The sequence below is a fragment of the Panthera tigris genome, chromosome D2 (assembly GCF_018350195.1).
Source record: "Panthera tigris isolate Pti1 chromosome D2, P.tigris_Pti1_mat1.1, whole genome shotgun sequence".
NCBI classification, from domain to species: Eukaryota; Metazoa; Chordata; class Mammalia; order Carnivora; family Felidae; genus Panthera; species Panthera tigris.
Window position 1 is genome coordinate 50,952,109 of NC_056670.1, and position 15,416 is coordinate 50,967,524.

At 37.9% G+C, this 15,416-nt stretch overlaps 1 protein-coding gene across 7 annotated transcripts in view; it reads left to right on the plus strand.

Annotated features, from left to right (window-relative positions):
- PCGF5 (polycomb group ring finger 5) overlaps positions 1 to 14,767 on the plus strand; it is a 123,362-nt gene extending 108,595 nt beyond the window's left edge. For 3 of the 7 annotated variants that reach the window (XM_042961014.1, XM_042961013.1, XM_042961015.1), the window contains exon 9: positions 11,816 to 14,767. In XM_042961014.1, coding sequence (XP_042816948.1) covers positions 11,816 to 11,941 — 126 coding nt within the window. In that variant the 3' untranslated portion in view covers positions 11,942 to 14,767. Of the gene's footprint in view, positions 1 to 2,672; positions 2,907 to 3,129; positions 3,190 to 9,021; positions 9,419 to 11,815 lie in introns of those variants that run through there. The other 4 variants (XR_006209337.1, XM_042961016.1, XM_042961017.1 and 1 more) reach the window with 4 other exon arrangements.
- The last annotated feature ends 649 nt before the right edge of the window (positions 14,768 to 15,416 follow it).

Sequence of the window (15,416 nt, forward strand, 5' to 3'; positions counted from 1 at the left end):
CATCTTGGCAACTGTTTTCTTCTCTTCGGTGCCGTGGGGTGTTTCTCGGAGGGCTATGTTCTCCTGGGTCTCTGAGTAAACCCTGTGGCTGTCTTCCCTTTTCACACGGGATGCTGCCCTGCCCCCTGGCTCTTCTGCCTCAGGCAAGGCCAGTCCTACTCCAGTCACCTCCTGACTTTAGACCTACATCTAGACTCCCAGGAAGAATCTCAGAGAAGCCAGCTTTGCCTCCGCTTCTCCAGGGCTGCAGCGCACCTCCGGTGCCACAGGGCCTCGGTGCTGCTTCTTCCTCCTGGGGCAGCTCCCCTTCAGACTCGGTCTGTTTTCTCAAGTCCTAGCACTTTCTGAATTCTTCAGTGTGATGCATTTTTAAAAGGTTTTTATCATTAGGAATCAAACATCTGGTTGCACTTAGCAAATCCTTAAGAGATTTTTCAGTTCATAACGATACTGCCGCCTGAAGATGTTATACTCAGGATTGGTGTTTCATCTTTTGCTTATGAATGGGAGAAAATGTACCTTTTTTAAAAGCCAGTGCTTCTCAAACTTTAATGTGAATAGAAATCATGTGGGGATCTTGGTAAAATACAGATTCTGACTCAGTAGGTCTGGGGTGGGGCCCAAAATTCTGCATTTGTAACAAGCTCCCAGGGAATGCCAGTGCATCTGATCTTTGGACCATCCTTTGAGTAATAGAACTTTAGGAAACGTGATCCATGACCACTGGCTTGCCTGTGGCTTCCATATCTGTAAATTGAGGGTATAGAATCACAGAATCTGATCTCAATCTAGAAGGGACTTAGTTATTTAGACTAATCACCAATAATACATGATCCTGTTATAATATCCAGGGTTCGTCACAGTTCTGAAACATAAACGGACTCATATGTACTCTTCTGCAACTTTTTTTTATCATTGATGATGTGTCTTATGGAGAATCAACAAACTTTGATACAATTCTTTATACCACATTGATAGTATTCCATTTGTGTGTCTGTAGCATAATCTGATTAACACACTCCTTTGGTGGAAATTTAGACTTTTTCGAGGTTTTTTTAACATTACAAGCAATAGTTACTCCAGTACATAGATCTTTTTACACATGTGCAAGCATATTCATTGGTTAGATTCCAGGTGTGGGATTTACAAGAGTATGCATATTTAACTTTTTGGTAGATAATAACTATCCTCTTAAAAGATTTTAGCAGTGTATAATTCTACCAGTAATACACGAGAGTGCCCATTTTCTGACACCCTCACCAACACAGCATATTATCAATTTTGTATTTCTTCTGTGAAGTTTCTTTTCTTATCAGTTGCCTTGTTGTTTTTCTATTGTGGTGTTTGTCTTTTCCTTACTAACTTCTAAGAGCTCCTTATGAATTCCAGAAATAAATCTCTGGTCATATGTGTTGTAGCCATTTCCTCCCAGTTGTGTTCTGCTTCCTAGTTTTGACTCAGTTTTTTGATCCCTAAAATTTGAGTAACAATACTTGTCTCGAAATGTCTTAGTAAGAATGAAATACCATGTAATAAAGTACGGCAGAATGCCTGACATAATAAATGTTAGTAAGTTTACGAATAGCTTATGTATCTTACATTTTACTATTATTGTAACTCTCTCTCCTCCTCTCATCCCTGAGAGCTTACTTACTATTCCTATCTTCCCATTCGGCCTCAGCTTTCGTCATGAGCTCGTGTTCTTCCTGCTCTCCTTTTCTCGGGTAGGTTGAATACTAAGTCTCAGTACAGCCCATCTTTCCCAGATGATCCTGGTTGATTTTAGGTCTTGTAGCAAAAGCCCCTGCCAGGACGTACCTACAGTTACTGTACCACATCTGTCTTACTTTGCGTTATTTGCATTATTAAGCACTTTTAGGAAAAACAAACATCCTTCAAGGCTGGTACCAAAAGAGATTAATGGGAAAAAATAATCATCACTCTAGTGAAATAGCCTCTTTTTACCTGAACTCTTCCCTTAAATGCTGTTTGGGACTCGGCACAGTTGAGGACGTGCAAGGTCTGATAGGCCAGGGCATGGGGGCTCCAGAGTGAAAAGGGAAGGTTGCCAGGGCATATCCTTACAGCATGTTGGTGAACCCTGGACACAAAGTCAAGAACTCACTTCTGGAAAAAATTGCTAGTCTTTTGAGGAAATGGATAATTTCTAACATTTTATTTAAAAGGCCACCAATACATTTGTTTGAATCATTGCTTACTTTAATATTCTTTCAAAAAGGTGGCTTGCTTTGGCTAGATTTATCCTGGTTAATTTACACCTCACATATTTTTTATGCATTTTTCCCCATTTTGAAGAGACATACAATGTTGAACTCATATATACATAAGTTTAAAGTATATAATCTCAATTATAATGTTTACGTTTAATAAGTATTTAACCCAGTATTGAAAAATCAAGATTTGGGAATGATTTCTTTCTTTAAATATGAATGGTTAAACTGTTAGAACTTAGCAGGTTTACAAATGAATCCACTCAGTAGTTTTAAGATGTGTTCATTCATTGATTTACTCACAAAACCTTCTGTGAGAAGCTGCTGTGTGCCGCTCAAGGAGCTCACAATCTCATGCTATTAAAATAGAGACAGAGACTAAACACCTCATCTGAGCAACATGAAGAGCCTAAACTAATACGTAAAATGGACCTCTTACAGGTTGGGGCAAGGCTCATGCCCCTTTCAGAGTTCCTGAGGTCCTTAAGCAGTGTTCCTTTCACGGGTAGTGGAAAGGAGAGCTAAGCGAGATCAATCACAGGAAGGGGTGGAAGAAAGAGAATACCCCTCCTGGACTGAAGATGTGAGGGTTTTCCCAGAAATCATTATTTGAAGAGGAAATGGAAAGGATAGCCACCATTTTGGTAAATATTTGCAGAATAGTAACAAAACTGATATTTTAGATACTAAAGTTGTTTCAAGCTACGTTTTACCAGCCACTAAGTTCTTAAAATCTTTTTTTTTTTTTTTTCCAAAAACAACTACCATATTTTGGAAAGTGTTTACTTAAACTAATCATGTTGACTCATGTTTGACGTTAAGATAGTTTAAATAATCAGTTTTAAATATGTATCCAGTTGTGGATGCCTCTTATCTGATGAGTTCATCTCCTCCGCAGTTTCGGTGTCTGAACTGCTCAGCTTCGCAAGTCTGCTCTCAGGATGGCCCTTTGTATCAGGTAAGAGGCACTCACGACTGTACATATGACCCTGACGATGCCCGCCAAGATGGTGATCGCTCTCATCCCAAACTCAAGTTTCTAAGACATGTCACTTTGCCAAACTAATATTTATTTGAGCTACAAAACGTCATTTTTCAATTTACGTCCCCAAATTTCCCATTTTAGTTATCTTGCATTATCTATTTAATTTCACAGAACTAAAAAATGAAATCATAAATGTTAAGGCCATTATTTAGGAGTCAGAAATTTTCAATAATTACTAGTTTCAGCCCTTGAGAAATCTCTGCTCCATATTGGATCTCTGCTCCATACTTAACACAAAGAAGAAGTGGAAGTTTTTGTTTGTTTGTTTTTTGTGTTTTAATCAGTCCCCTACAAGCGAAAGATGCAACGCCGGGTTAGGTGAGGCTCAGCAGCGGCAACAGCCACATGTAACTGTGAGCTTGCTCGGGTCACTTGATACAGATGATAGTGGACAAGTTTTAAAACGCACTGACAAAGACTCTCCTCAGATGCACATTCCAGTTATCTAATAAAAGTACATCTTCTATTGGGATGATGAGTTGTAGTGATGCTTCTGCCTTTAACCGTAACTCCCACATGTGTGGTTTTATGCTTTCACTCTTGGCACTGATGTCTGTTCCTTAGAAATAAAGATGTTCTTAAACTCCCATCTAAAGTATCAGAGAAGAACCGGAATAAGATCGGATTTTTAAAAATCCTCACAAATTCCCTTTTCTTCCTTCAACACTTCATTATGGATTATATGGTCCTGTCGCAGAGTTGAACTTGTGATTAACAGGATGCATTAGCCAAAATTCAGCTACAAGTTTTCAAGGGAAAAGTTATCACTTTTTTTATTTCAAGAAAATATTATGTGTATACTCTTTACACTATTTCATTTTTAAATTAAAAAAAATTTTAAATTCCACCAAATGGACAGTTTTCTAGGAAAATACCAGTGGACCAAAATTCAGCCACGAAGAAAGAAAATTTAAATCTGTAAGCCATGAAAGAAAATAATTATTCAAAAATTACTTCCTCAAAGGATGCCTAAATAGCTTGATGGTCATGCTCTCTCCAATTTTCAAGCAATAGATCATTCCCATTGTAAACTGTTTTAAATTATTGAAAAAGATGGAATTCTTTTCAAATTTATTTTACAAAAGTAACATAATTATGATACCAAAAACTGACAGAAAACCCCCAACTAGAAAACCAGTATCAATCTCATTTTGAATACAAATACAAAGACGATAAGTAATATACTAAAAGAATAATAAACCAAGACTAAATAGTATTTTTATCAGAAATGGAAGAATGGCTTAATATTGGGGGGAAGGAAGTAATATATATTATGTAATATAAACATATTTTATATATATACACACACACACAGAGTCCAATAAAAACCATCAGTAGATACTGAAAAGGCATTTGATAAAATTCACTAAGTCCCAGTTTTTCCTACCAGCTTATTTTAAAAGTTTTCCAAATAACAAAACAATTGAAATAATACAAACGAATATCCTTTACTTGTGCTTAGATTTTACCAGTTAACATTTTGCTACATTTTATGCTCCCTCTTTCCTTCTCTTCCCTTCTCCTTATCTTATTAATCTCTTTATCATTCTGTCTATTGTTTCTTTGTGCAACTATTTGAAAGTAAATTGCCAGTATCATGACAGTTGACTACCAAATATTTCAGCATATACTTCCTAAGATCAAACACTTCCTCATAAATAACCAAAATGCCACTTCACACACAAGAAATTTAAATAGTAAATTAAATATTACAGAGATGTCATTTCTCCCCATAATTAAATTATCAAGTTTGATATAGTTCCAAACACACTTTTTACTAGATTCTTGTTTAACTTAACAGAATCAGTCATTCTAAAGTTCACCAGGAAGTACGAGCCAGTGCTTCTGGTCCGTCACAGTTTTCGGTGGGTAATCAGGGGGCATGTGCATCGCCACATCCTAAAATGCATTTGTAAGCTGAAGTAATTAAAATAGGGCACTGACTTAAACACAGACATATGAGTCAAAAGAATAGCTCAGGGACAGACTCTAGTATTATATGAATCTGTAAAGAGAGTATTTCACATTAGTGGAAGAAAACAGATTTATTTAGCAAATACCTACTGAACACTTAACTATGCACTGGGTACTCTTTTAGGCCCAAGTACTCTTTTAGGACACAAGTGAAAATGAACAACTTCCTCACAGAGCTTACACTCTAATGACGGTAACAGATGAAGAATAAATGAGTCAGATTTGTAGTGTTAGAAGAAAAATTAAGGTAGGGAAGTAGAATATTTTAGATAAGATAGCCAAAGGAAGACTTCTTTGAGGTGGAGGTTCTTGATCAAAAGCAAGTGAGAGAAATAGGTATGTGTGTATCTGGGATCGGATGCTTCAGGCCAAGGGAACACAGTGGAAAGATCTGGAGGAGTGGTCATACCTGGTTGTTTGAGGGTTGCAAGGAGGCCAGCAGGGCTGGACCGGAGACAGTATTTGGCAGTCGGCAGGGCTAATCGGTGAACTCGGAATATAGATTTTGGGGGGAGGGTGTGATCTAGTAGGGTTAGTTTTCAATAAATTTTACTGAGACTTGGTGGTGGTGATGGAGATTCAGTTCATACCTCACATTATAGGAGATTTTCATGGCTTAAAGTGGTAAATATTAAAATAGACACCATCAAAGATCAAGAAGAAATATAGTTGAATAATTTCAGAGTGGGGATGGCCTTTTTCACTGTACATACAAAAGGAAAAAAAGACAAAGCAAGTTGACTGTTAATATTGAAAAGTACATGGCAAAAATATCATAACTAAGGAAATATTTGCAGTATACACAGAGAGGTTTAATGGCCTTAATACATGAAAGAATTCATGCAAATCTGTAAGACAGAGTTCAACTTATCATAGAAAAATGAACAAAAGACCTTAGGAAAGTCACAAAAGAAGGAAACAAAACTGGCTAATCAGCATTCAAAAATGGTTAATTTCTTTAGAAGAAATAAAATACTATTTTATGCTTATTAAATTGCCATATTAAGAGGGAAGAAAAGATAGTACTCATTATTGATGAGACCAGTGAAGAATGAGCATTTATATTTCTTTTGGAAACGTAAAGATAGAATAACTTCCAGTATTTATGCTGTTTGAACCAGCAGTTCCACTCTAGGAACCAGCCCTGATCCTTGGGGCAGGATTAATGTATAATTGCCAAAAAAAAAAAAGGGGGGGGGGCACCTGGGTGGCTCAGTCAGTTGGGCATCTGACTTTGGCTCAGGTCATGATCTCACAGCTTGTGAGTTCGAGCCCCACTTCAGGCTCTGTGCTGACAGCTCAGGGCCTGGAGCCTGCTTCAGATTCTGTGTCTCCCTGTCTCTCTGCCCCTCCCCTATTTGCACTCTGTCTCTCTCTCTAAAATAAATAAACATTAAAAAATTAAAAAAAAAAAAGGAATTAACTAAAATATACAGCAAAAGGAAATTTTTTGGTAACTTATGATTCTTTTCTACAAAGCTATTATGTTCTTCCTTTAAAAATGATCAAGGATATTAAATGGTGTCAAAATAAGTTACGGAATTTTTAAATGGAAATTAAAATTTTACATGGACAAAATGATTTACCAAACAATATGTGTAGCTTGATTACAGTCTTGAAAAAAAAATATGTATACAGACAGAAAGACCAGAAGGATAGACGCTAAAATAATTATGGTAGTTATCTTTGGATGGTGGTATTTAAGTGAGTTTCCTTTTTTCTTGGTGCTTTTCTGTATTTTCCAAATCTATCATGAAACCACATTCACTTTTATGATAAAGATTTTTTACGAAAAGCAGTACATCAGTCAAGGTCGATGTGATTTATCACTTTCCAAAGTTATCACATTTGAAATGGATACTGTGGGAGTAGCTTTTATTTTAGCACATGATGAGACTGACGACTAGCAACTCTCCAAGTAGGCCCATTTGGGGCAGTCACTCAACACTGTGGGGTGGTGCGCCACATTCCCTGGTACTAAGCACAGCGCTGTTTTACTTCAGAAAGCAAACTGAAATACAGATAGAACTTAAAGTAGATCTTAGTGGTTCCCAGCATTGTAAAACACTTCAGTAAGATTAAACTTCAGCTGTCATCATAGAACAAACACAAATGGTTACTTGGAGAAAGCAAACCATTTTCAACCAAAACCAGAAAATCCTGACCACTGACAAGCCATTTTACTTCCCTCTCTGCCTTCGTCCCAGTAGAACTGCTGATGGATTCTTCTATAGATTACGAAGGAATTCTAGAATGAGTGCCTTAATCATTTGCAGAAAGCGTGCAGACTCCACAGAGTCCGGGATGGAGAACAAAGCTAGGAAGGTTGTTGTGGCGGAGGGAGGGCAAGCCGTGGGCTGGGCCAGAACAGGAAGTAGATCCTACCCTACTGCAGAGGGTAGGGAGTCTGGGTAGCAGTCTCCACAGCTGGCTCAGTTTCACAAGACCCAGGGAGTTTTTTAAAATGCACATTCCTGTTTCTCCCAGATATTGTCATTCAGAGGGAACAAAGTTTAAATAAAACCAAGTAAACAAAATATAAACCAAAATAGATTTAAGACCGTGGAAATCTTGAGACACTGTGACTTTTACTCCAGCCCTAAGAACTGGTGGTGGCATCCCCCTACGTCCTCAGCTGGGAAGAGCAAGACCTAGAAATTTCCATTCCCACCTCCAGTCCCATCCTGAGCTGAATGGCTGAAGACCAATGAGGAGTTTTCTCAGGATATAACCTAGCTATACGGGCAGAAATAGTCCTTTTTAGGATTATAGAGCCTCAGCCCACCCCTTTCACCTGGATGAAAGAGTACACAATTTCGTGGCCTGGATTTTTGTGTCCACTTACACTGAGATGAAGGGGAACCATCAATGACAGTCTCAGCACTTTCTTGGTTTCATAAAAGGAGCTTCTTGATGAAATTTCACTTAAAAGGGGGACTCTGAAGCTTTCGGGAAGGGAAAACCATTGGTTCTCCAGACCAGACTTTGTGATGTTAGGTTCTGTATGAAAAGGTAAAATAGCAGGTGAAAACAGATACTGAAGTGGCAATGTGGCCTATGCCTTCTATGCCCAGGAAGTAGTTTCCTCTCTAGTCTGTTGATGTAGGGATACCTTGTCTGTAGTCACAGCAATGAAGAACAGTCCATACCTTTCAGTTGTGTGTCCACCCAGAACATATAATAGTATCAACTGACTATTGAAAGGAGGTAGCAACCTGAATGTTCCATGTAACAATTCGCTACTTGTTTTTCCAGTTTTTAAAGGACCATTAAAGTTTCAATGCTAAAAAAAAAAGTGTCAAACTTACCAAAAACAAATGTGATTTGTGAAAACTACCCCAGTTTCATAGATTCATAGCAAGAGGTCTCTGTTAATTTGTGACTCAGTGGGCCCTCACAAACAGCAGCTTGGGTGGAATGCAGCCCCACGAGGTACCTGATTGAACGAACACCTTCAAGCAGGGCACAGAGCCTTCAGTCCTCCCTATTACTTTCGTACGACTCATACCCAGCCAGCGTGACCTCGTGAGCCTTTGAACTTGACCTTTGTTACATATCAGAGAAAACTTGCCTGATTCTAGAAAAATAATGGTAATTTAAAAATAAAGCATTTTAATGGTAACTAGTCTTTAATTGTCATAATCACTAGTAGTACTAGGAAATATTGTAAATAATAATCCTGCATTCTTAAAGGCTTTTGTATGTAATCTATATTGTTTTCACTTTTCATATAAACACAGTCTTATTCATCATCATGTTTTTATTTTATAGTCCTACCCCATGGTATTGCAGTATCGACCAAGAATTGATTTCGGTTAGACCAAGGGGCCTAGATCCCACGGAGATGACTCCTGCACTCTTTGTTTACTCATCAGCAGATCGCACAGGGAACGGTGTGTGGACGAGAGGGACACAACCAGATTTTCAGCATGCAAATAAGGCCATTGTCTGTCTCTAAATTGTCAGTTGCATTTATGTTGTTTCTATTAAGAGTGAACCAAGTGCCATTCTGCTACTGAATCATCCGCATACGGTATTTGTGCTGTCTCAGTGTACAAGTCGTGGTTGCAATCAGCTACGGGTGCAGCCATGATTCAGCCTCCCGGATATTTTGCTTGCCTGTTCCAAGACCGTTCTAACGTTTGATTACACTAGTACTATGACTCAATCTGTGTGGTGTTGCAGTTTTCACATACTTAATATTTTATTAATTTTTGTTTAAATAGAGTACTGTACAAGAAATAATTATTATATCTTGAAGTTATTTTGTATGGGAAAGTATTTAGAAGAGTGGTTTTTGAGCCACGGTCCTGTTCTAAGCTTTTTCTGTGTGAAATAGTTCACTTTTGAGTGTGCAAGACTTTGGGGGAAGAATTCCAATTATTCTCGTCATTAGAGCACATTATAGTTGTAGACATGTTAAGTCCTCCAGCTGTGTGGTCTACCTACCATTGCACAAGGAGGCACGCTAGCCCTCCAGATTGAAAGTGTGTGTGACCGGGTGGACCGCTGAAGTCCGATTCAGAACCATTGGAAAGGTCGACAGCTGGCCACACTTACTTCTAACAAAATTACTGCATCAGCAAGGTCAGTCTTTCGTAATGCCTTATGACGAGCAGGTGCTGCTTCGTGAAACATCACTGTGTAGCCCGTTCTATGTATGCGTCATTCTATTGTGGCTCTCATTTAATGAGTAGAATGTCTCTCTTTTTAAGTTGGCCTTAGGTGTGTGTCATTGTGGCATGCAGAGGGTTCTGATGATTTTAAATATTAGGATTTTTAGAGCAGATAACATTAGCTATTTTATGGATTTTAGAAGTCTCAAGGCAATTATAAATTAAAACTGTTACCTATCGCAGCTCCAAACCACATGCGTCTAATAGAGTAACTGCAGTGTAGTAGGTGAACATGCTAACCCAAATTAATGATTTGAGGAGATTCCATTTTAGATCCTGTAGTCAGCAGGGGGAAATGGGATTCTTGTTTTATACATAAACTCGTTAAGGTCAGAGCTGGGATAATGTCCTTGATTTTGCAGTTTTGTTAAGTCTTCCATTCATTTTGAGATTAGTCTGCAAGTCAGAGAAAGTCTCATTACCTGAAATTATGTGAAGAACTTCGTTTTAAACCTTTAAATCGACAGTTGTTTTCAAAAAAACTTATTTGGAAATGAAGTTTTGTTAATTGCCTCAAAATAAACAAGTTAACCTCCGAAACTTAGTAAAAGTCTTGAAAGCTAGGAAAAACTGTTTTAGAAATCTGACACGAGCACAATCTGTGTGTTACACACATAGTTTTTATACTGTATACATTGTAGACGTGCTACATTTTCCAGTAAAATGTATCACGGATTAATGCCTTCTGAATCTCAAAATGCTTCTTAGGAATAAAACATTGTACAACTCTAAAAAACACATACAAAATACAGCTAAATCTTGATGCATTTCACACTCTAAAAGGCTGAAACTTCCTAAATTACCTTTTCATGTGTCATTGTTTCAAGTCAGGAAGTCTCTATCAGAGTTTTCTGTTGTTATTGTTTGGACTTTTGTGAAAAAGGTTATGGCAGTGCTTTCTTAATTTCATTCTGTTAGATTCTGTTTGTGCCTGGAGGGACTCAGAAGCAGAATTTAAAAGGCAGATTATTGTGAACTCTTTCAAGATGGTTAGAACAGACCATTACACTCAACCAAAAACAGCATCTACTCTCTAGCTACAGAAATTATTTTGCTGTGCTGTGAAATCCAATTCCCTGACATCCCTAGGAAATTCTAATATTATAAATTTGTCACATCTAGGTCAGTGATTAAAATAGTGTTTTACATATGGAAGTTAACTAACTCAAAATGAATTGAGAGTGCATTTTAAAATAAAACCACAAACGAGACCTGTGTGTTTTGGGGTCCCCAGCCAAAACTTAGAGCCTTCAGTGAGTTTTAGACACATGAGCTCTTTAAGTTGGGTCTGTTGCTGCCTCATCACATGTAATTTTACTGTTTTCCAAGGAAATATGTAGGAAGCAATTATGGAATTGAGAATCGTTTTATGTAAAATTCCTTTATTCACTGTTCACATGTTAACATTTTTATGGAAATGCAGTGGAATATGTGCCAAAACATGTGAAAGGAAACCATAGGGGAAGCAGGGCATCAGTTAGCACTTAGGGAAACGTACAGTTTAGGACCGTCCTGAGTGATACAGCATTACTATTCAGAACTGTAGACTTCTTCAACCCACCTCTTGTGGTATGTTCAGCTATAATTTCCTAAGTATGGGACTGCTTTCATGTCTGAGCAATACACTAATTATCCCCTAAGTCAGCTTAAGGAATTTGCAAGAAACCAGATACAAGAAACATATACAGGTGACTTTTGCAGTTAGTTTTATAAACTTAGGGTGCTAATAAAGCTCTTACATAAGTAAACTGTAGGAATAATCCTCTGAATCTGCAAAACTGGAGAAGAAAACTCAATTAAATTTGTTTAAATCTGTTGTCTCTTAAGCAAGAAACCGAAAGAACTTTACCTTCCATAAAGGACTTTGTAATCGCTTTTCTCTGCCCTAGGATGTCAGAGATATAAGAGGGCCAAGGAAGCGTGGATATAAAGAAGGACTGTGGTTCATACAGACCACTTTAACTGAAGTAATCACATCAGTTAACAGAAAAATCAGAATATGGCCTTTTCTCTAGATGAATGGAATACTTTTAAGAGGTATAAAAAATAAACTAAAAGGCTCACTGATGAGGTAAGATAAGGTCATTCAGTCTGGGGTGCGGGTACTTTGGGTAAGGTCTTTTAACTACTTTTAGAAAAGTGTATTATTTATCCATTGAAAAATCTGTCCCATACTCGACTACGTTATACACTAAAACGAAATCCAAATTTAAGTGATTCTTGAAGGGGGAAAAGTGTGTTATATAATATTGTCAACTCTTTAGCTTTAGTGAAATATTTAAGAGAAAGTGCCTCTTTTGCTAAAAGTGCATTTCTGTTTAGATTTGCTGCATAACTTTTGAGTTCTCTGTACCTGTCTCTTATGAATGGTTTTATATCCAAATAGGCACTCATAAGTGAGAGTAATCTCTTTTTGAAAGATTTTCATAAGAAGTAGAGATCACCAAAGACATTCTACTGTTGATTAACAATCATGCTAGAGAGACAGTTTTAACAGTTTGGAGGGTGGAATTTTTTAGGTTGCAATTTAATTTTATATAGTTAGGCAATAACCTTAAGTAACCTTAACTGCTACAATATCACCAAAGAAAGGCTTTAAACTGATTTTTGTGGTGAGATCAATCAAATGTAAGTTTTTCTTGCAATAATCAGAGCACACTTCCTCTCCAATAATGGCCCTTGTTTTTCCAGCACCATCTGACAGGGCTTAGGAAATCCTCAAAGGTGAGAAAGAGATAAAGCACCACAATTAGCTCCCCCTTTGGATGCAAGTGGGAGAAATACATCCTCTGAAGAGAATATTGAAATTGAGATTTTAAAGTTTAATTTGAGAAGCTCTTTAATTCACTTCATTAGAGTCCATATAAACGAAATGTATGCTTATTTGGTTCCTGGGTTCTTAGTAAAAGGAGAAATTTCATTATAGACAGACTTTGGTAAAAGTGCTGACATGCTTACTTGTATAAGAAATAGTACATTCTATTGGACTTACCTAAGTGGGGTTTTTTTTGTTGTTGGTTTTTTTTTTTTGTATTCAAAAGCAAAGTTTTCATAAAGGCAGATTTTTTTTTTCTTAAAAAGCAACTCTTTGTCTTGTTTCTTAGTGATTACCTTATTGTGATTAGAATGTAGCCATACAGCCAAATTTGGCAAAACAAGTCCCAGATCAAGAGCATATACATCAAGTTAGGCACTGCCCATCCGCCGTTCTCCCTGGGAGCTTACACTGTGGCCACCTTGGAGGTCAAACTCACGTGATGCAGCCTGATAGGCCACTGGGTCAACCTCCTTGGATGCAGTCTGCCACATACTCTGGTTTATCGCAAGGAATCTTCCCTCCGGCTAAGCTTTATACCAGTAAGATGTTGGTTGTAGAAATTGCAAAAATGAATCCGTTTGCCATAACTTTAATCTTTTGGATTAGAAACAAAAACGTGAAAACGCTATTAATACTGTAAGACATAGATCCTTAACAGTAAGGCATGTAACATGCCCGCCAGATCTGGTCTATGGAAAAGTCAAAAAAGATGATATATACTCGAGATGTAGAAACCCTTTGAAAGCACAAAAACACCATCCAGTTCTGGATTCACTTGGCGTACCTAGGTCTGTAGCATTTTTGAGGGAAAAACATCAGATTGAAAGGTCATTAAAATGTACTTCTACATTACAGGGTTTTCATGGTTTTCTTTTTCCTAAAACAGAGGTATTTTCCCAATAATTTAAAATGATTCTCTTCCTAGGGAAGAGCCTTCACAAATGGTATGTTTACTCACTATCCTTAAACTGTATTTGCAAATAGAATTAAAATGCTTCAGCACTTCCTTTTCAGAAAGTTATGAAACTTTAAAATAATTTATTGTAAATGCTCATTCAAATATATATACTCATTGTGCCCCTTTTCCTAGGATTCAGTACTGAGACATTATTCAGAACTGCCTTTTAATTTTAATTGTCTTTAAATATAGAATCAAATGAAAGATCTGTTAAAATACTGGGTCTAGTTTTCTTCCATCTTTCAGAGCTTCATGGAATAAGAAACTAATCTAGTACAGACGAAGATTAAATATTTCTGGGCACATTGTACAGACAGTAAACAGATCATCTATCCCTAGACTGCACCTCAGTCCACTGGAGCAGAAGTTCTACACGTTAGAAATGTAATGGGATCAGCCTCACATTCTGGGGGGTCGGTTTTCTTTTGCTGTATTTTTTAGAATGGGGATGGGGGCCTAAGTGTCCTTACGAAGCTGTGGCCCACGACGAGAGCTTGTGGGAGAGCGCCAGCCTTCAGCTGCGTTCCTGTACTTGGCGACAACAGCAAGCACCAGAGTTTGATAGAGTAGCCCTCCCGTCAGACAAGACCGTCACAGGATATACTGTATAGTTATGTTGCTAATTTTCCTTTGAAATATAAAATATTTTAAGCTTTTTTTGTCAAAAGTGGTAACATCTTAATACAAATAAAAACCTTTTTGTGGTTGTAAGATTTAGCTTATAAATCATTCAAATTGAAGTGAAAGATTACCAGGTCATTGTTAATGACTTCGTCTATTAAGAATATATGTATTTTTGTAAAGGAAAAGCACTTGTAGATATTTAATCAGTACAAGATATATGTCTGTTTTGCAGAAATAAAATGCTGCTTAGAGATTCTCTTTAAATATTTTTATTTTTGTGCTCAAATGTATTTTCTGTTGATCTATGGAATGTTCTGTATAAAGCTGTATGGTTGTACCGTTGGGCTAGATTCTTTTGTTTTTTAAAATCTGGACTTAGCCGAGTATATTTGACCATGTTAAAAATAGTATCTTTGTTATTAAAATTCTGATTGCATAATTTCTTGTTGCCTGTCATCCTTAATATTAGTGGTTGTAGACCGCAGCCTCCGTTAATTACTGCTGTGGCAAATTTTATGACAATTTTGAGTATCTGAGATCATAAATCTTCTCTAGAGGTTCTCGAGCTGCTTAGTTTTGAGACGGTGGGCTGTGTCCCCAAGTGATACTTGAGGCCTGCACACACACGCACACTTTAGAACAATTTATTTTGTTAGCTTCATCCAATCAAAATAACCCTTCGAAAGGAACTGTCAAAGAAAGGCCCACGTGAATTGAAAGCTGCTGTCCTCAGCCAGTTAGAGAACAGTTTTGTTTTATTAATACATCCGTAGGTTCTCGCCCTAGGAGCTCTAGTTGGGCTCGCGTCAGACATTCAGGTCCGGAAGGTTGCGGTGACTCCGCTCTCTTTCCCGTCGTTACCGTGGTGCCTGAGCCCTGTCTCCTGTTACTGACACCGTGGTGCTCCCTGGCGCCACCGGGCACGCAGCGAGACGTGGGGAGTGGCATCCGCTGAGCAAGGCTGGACTCCTTCCTTCGAGGCCGTTGCAGAATGGGAACAAACACGGAGCCCCGTGCGTGGGAAGCGCTCAGAAAGGCGGCACGGGTTACTTCCGTCACGTGTCACTGGCCGGGACTCACTGCCACAGCC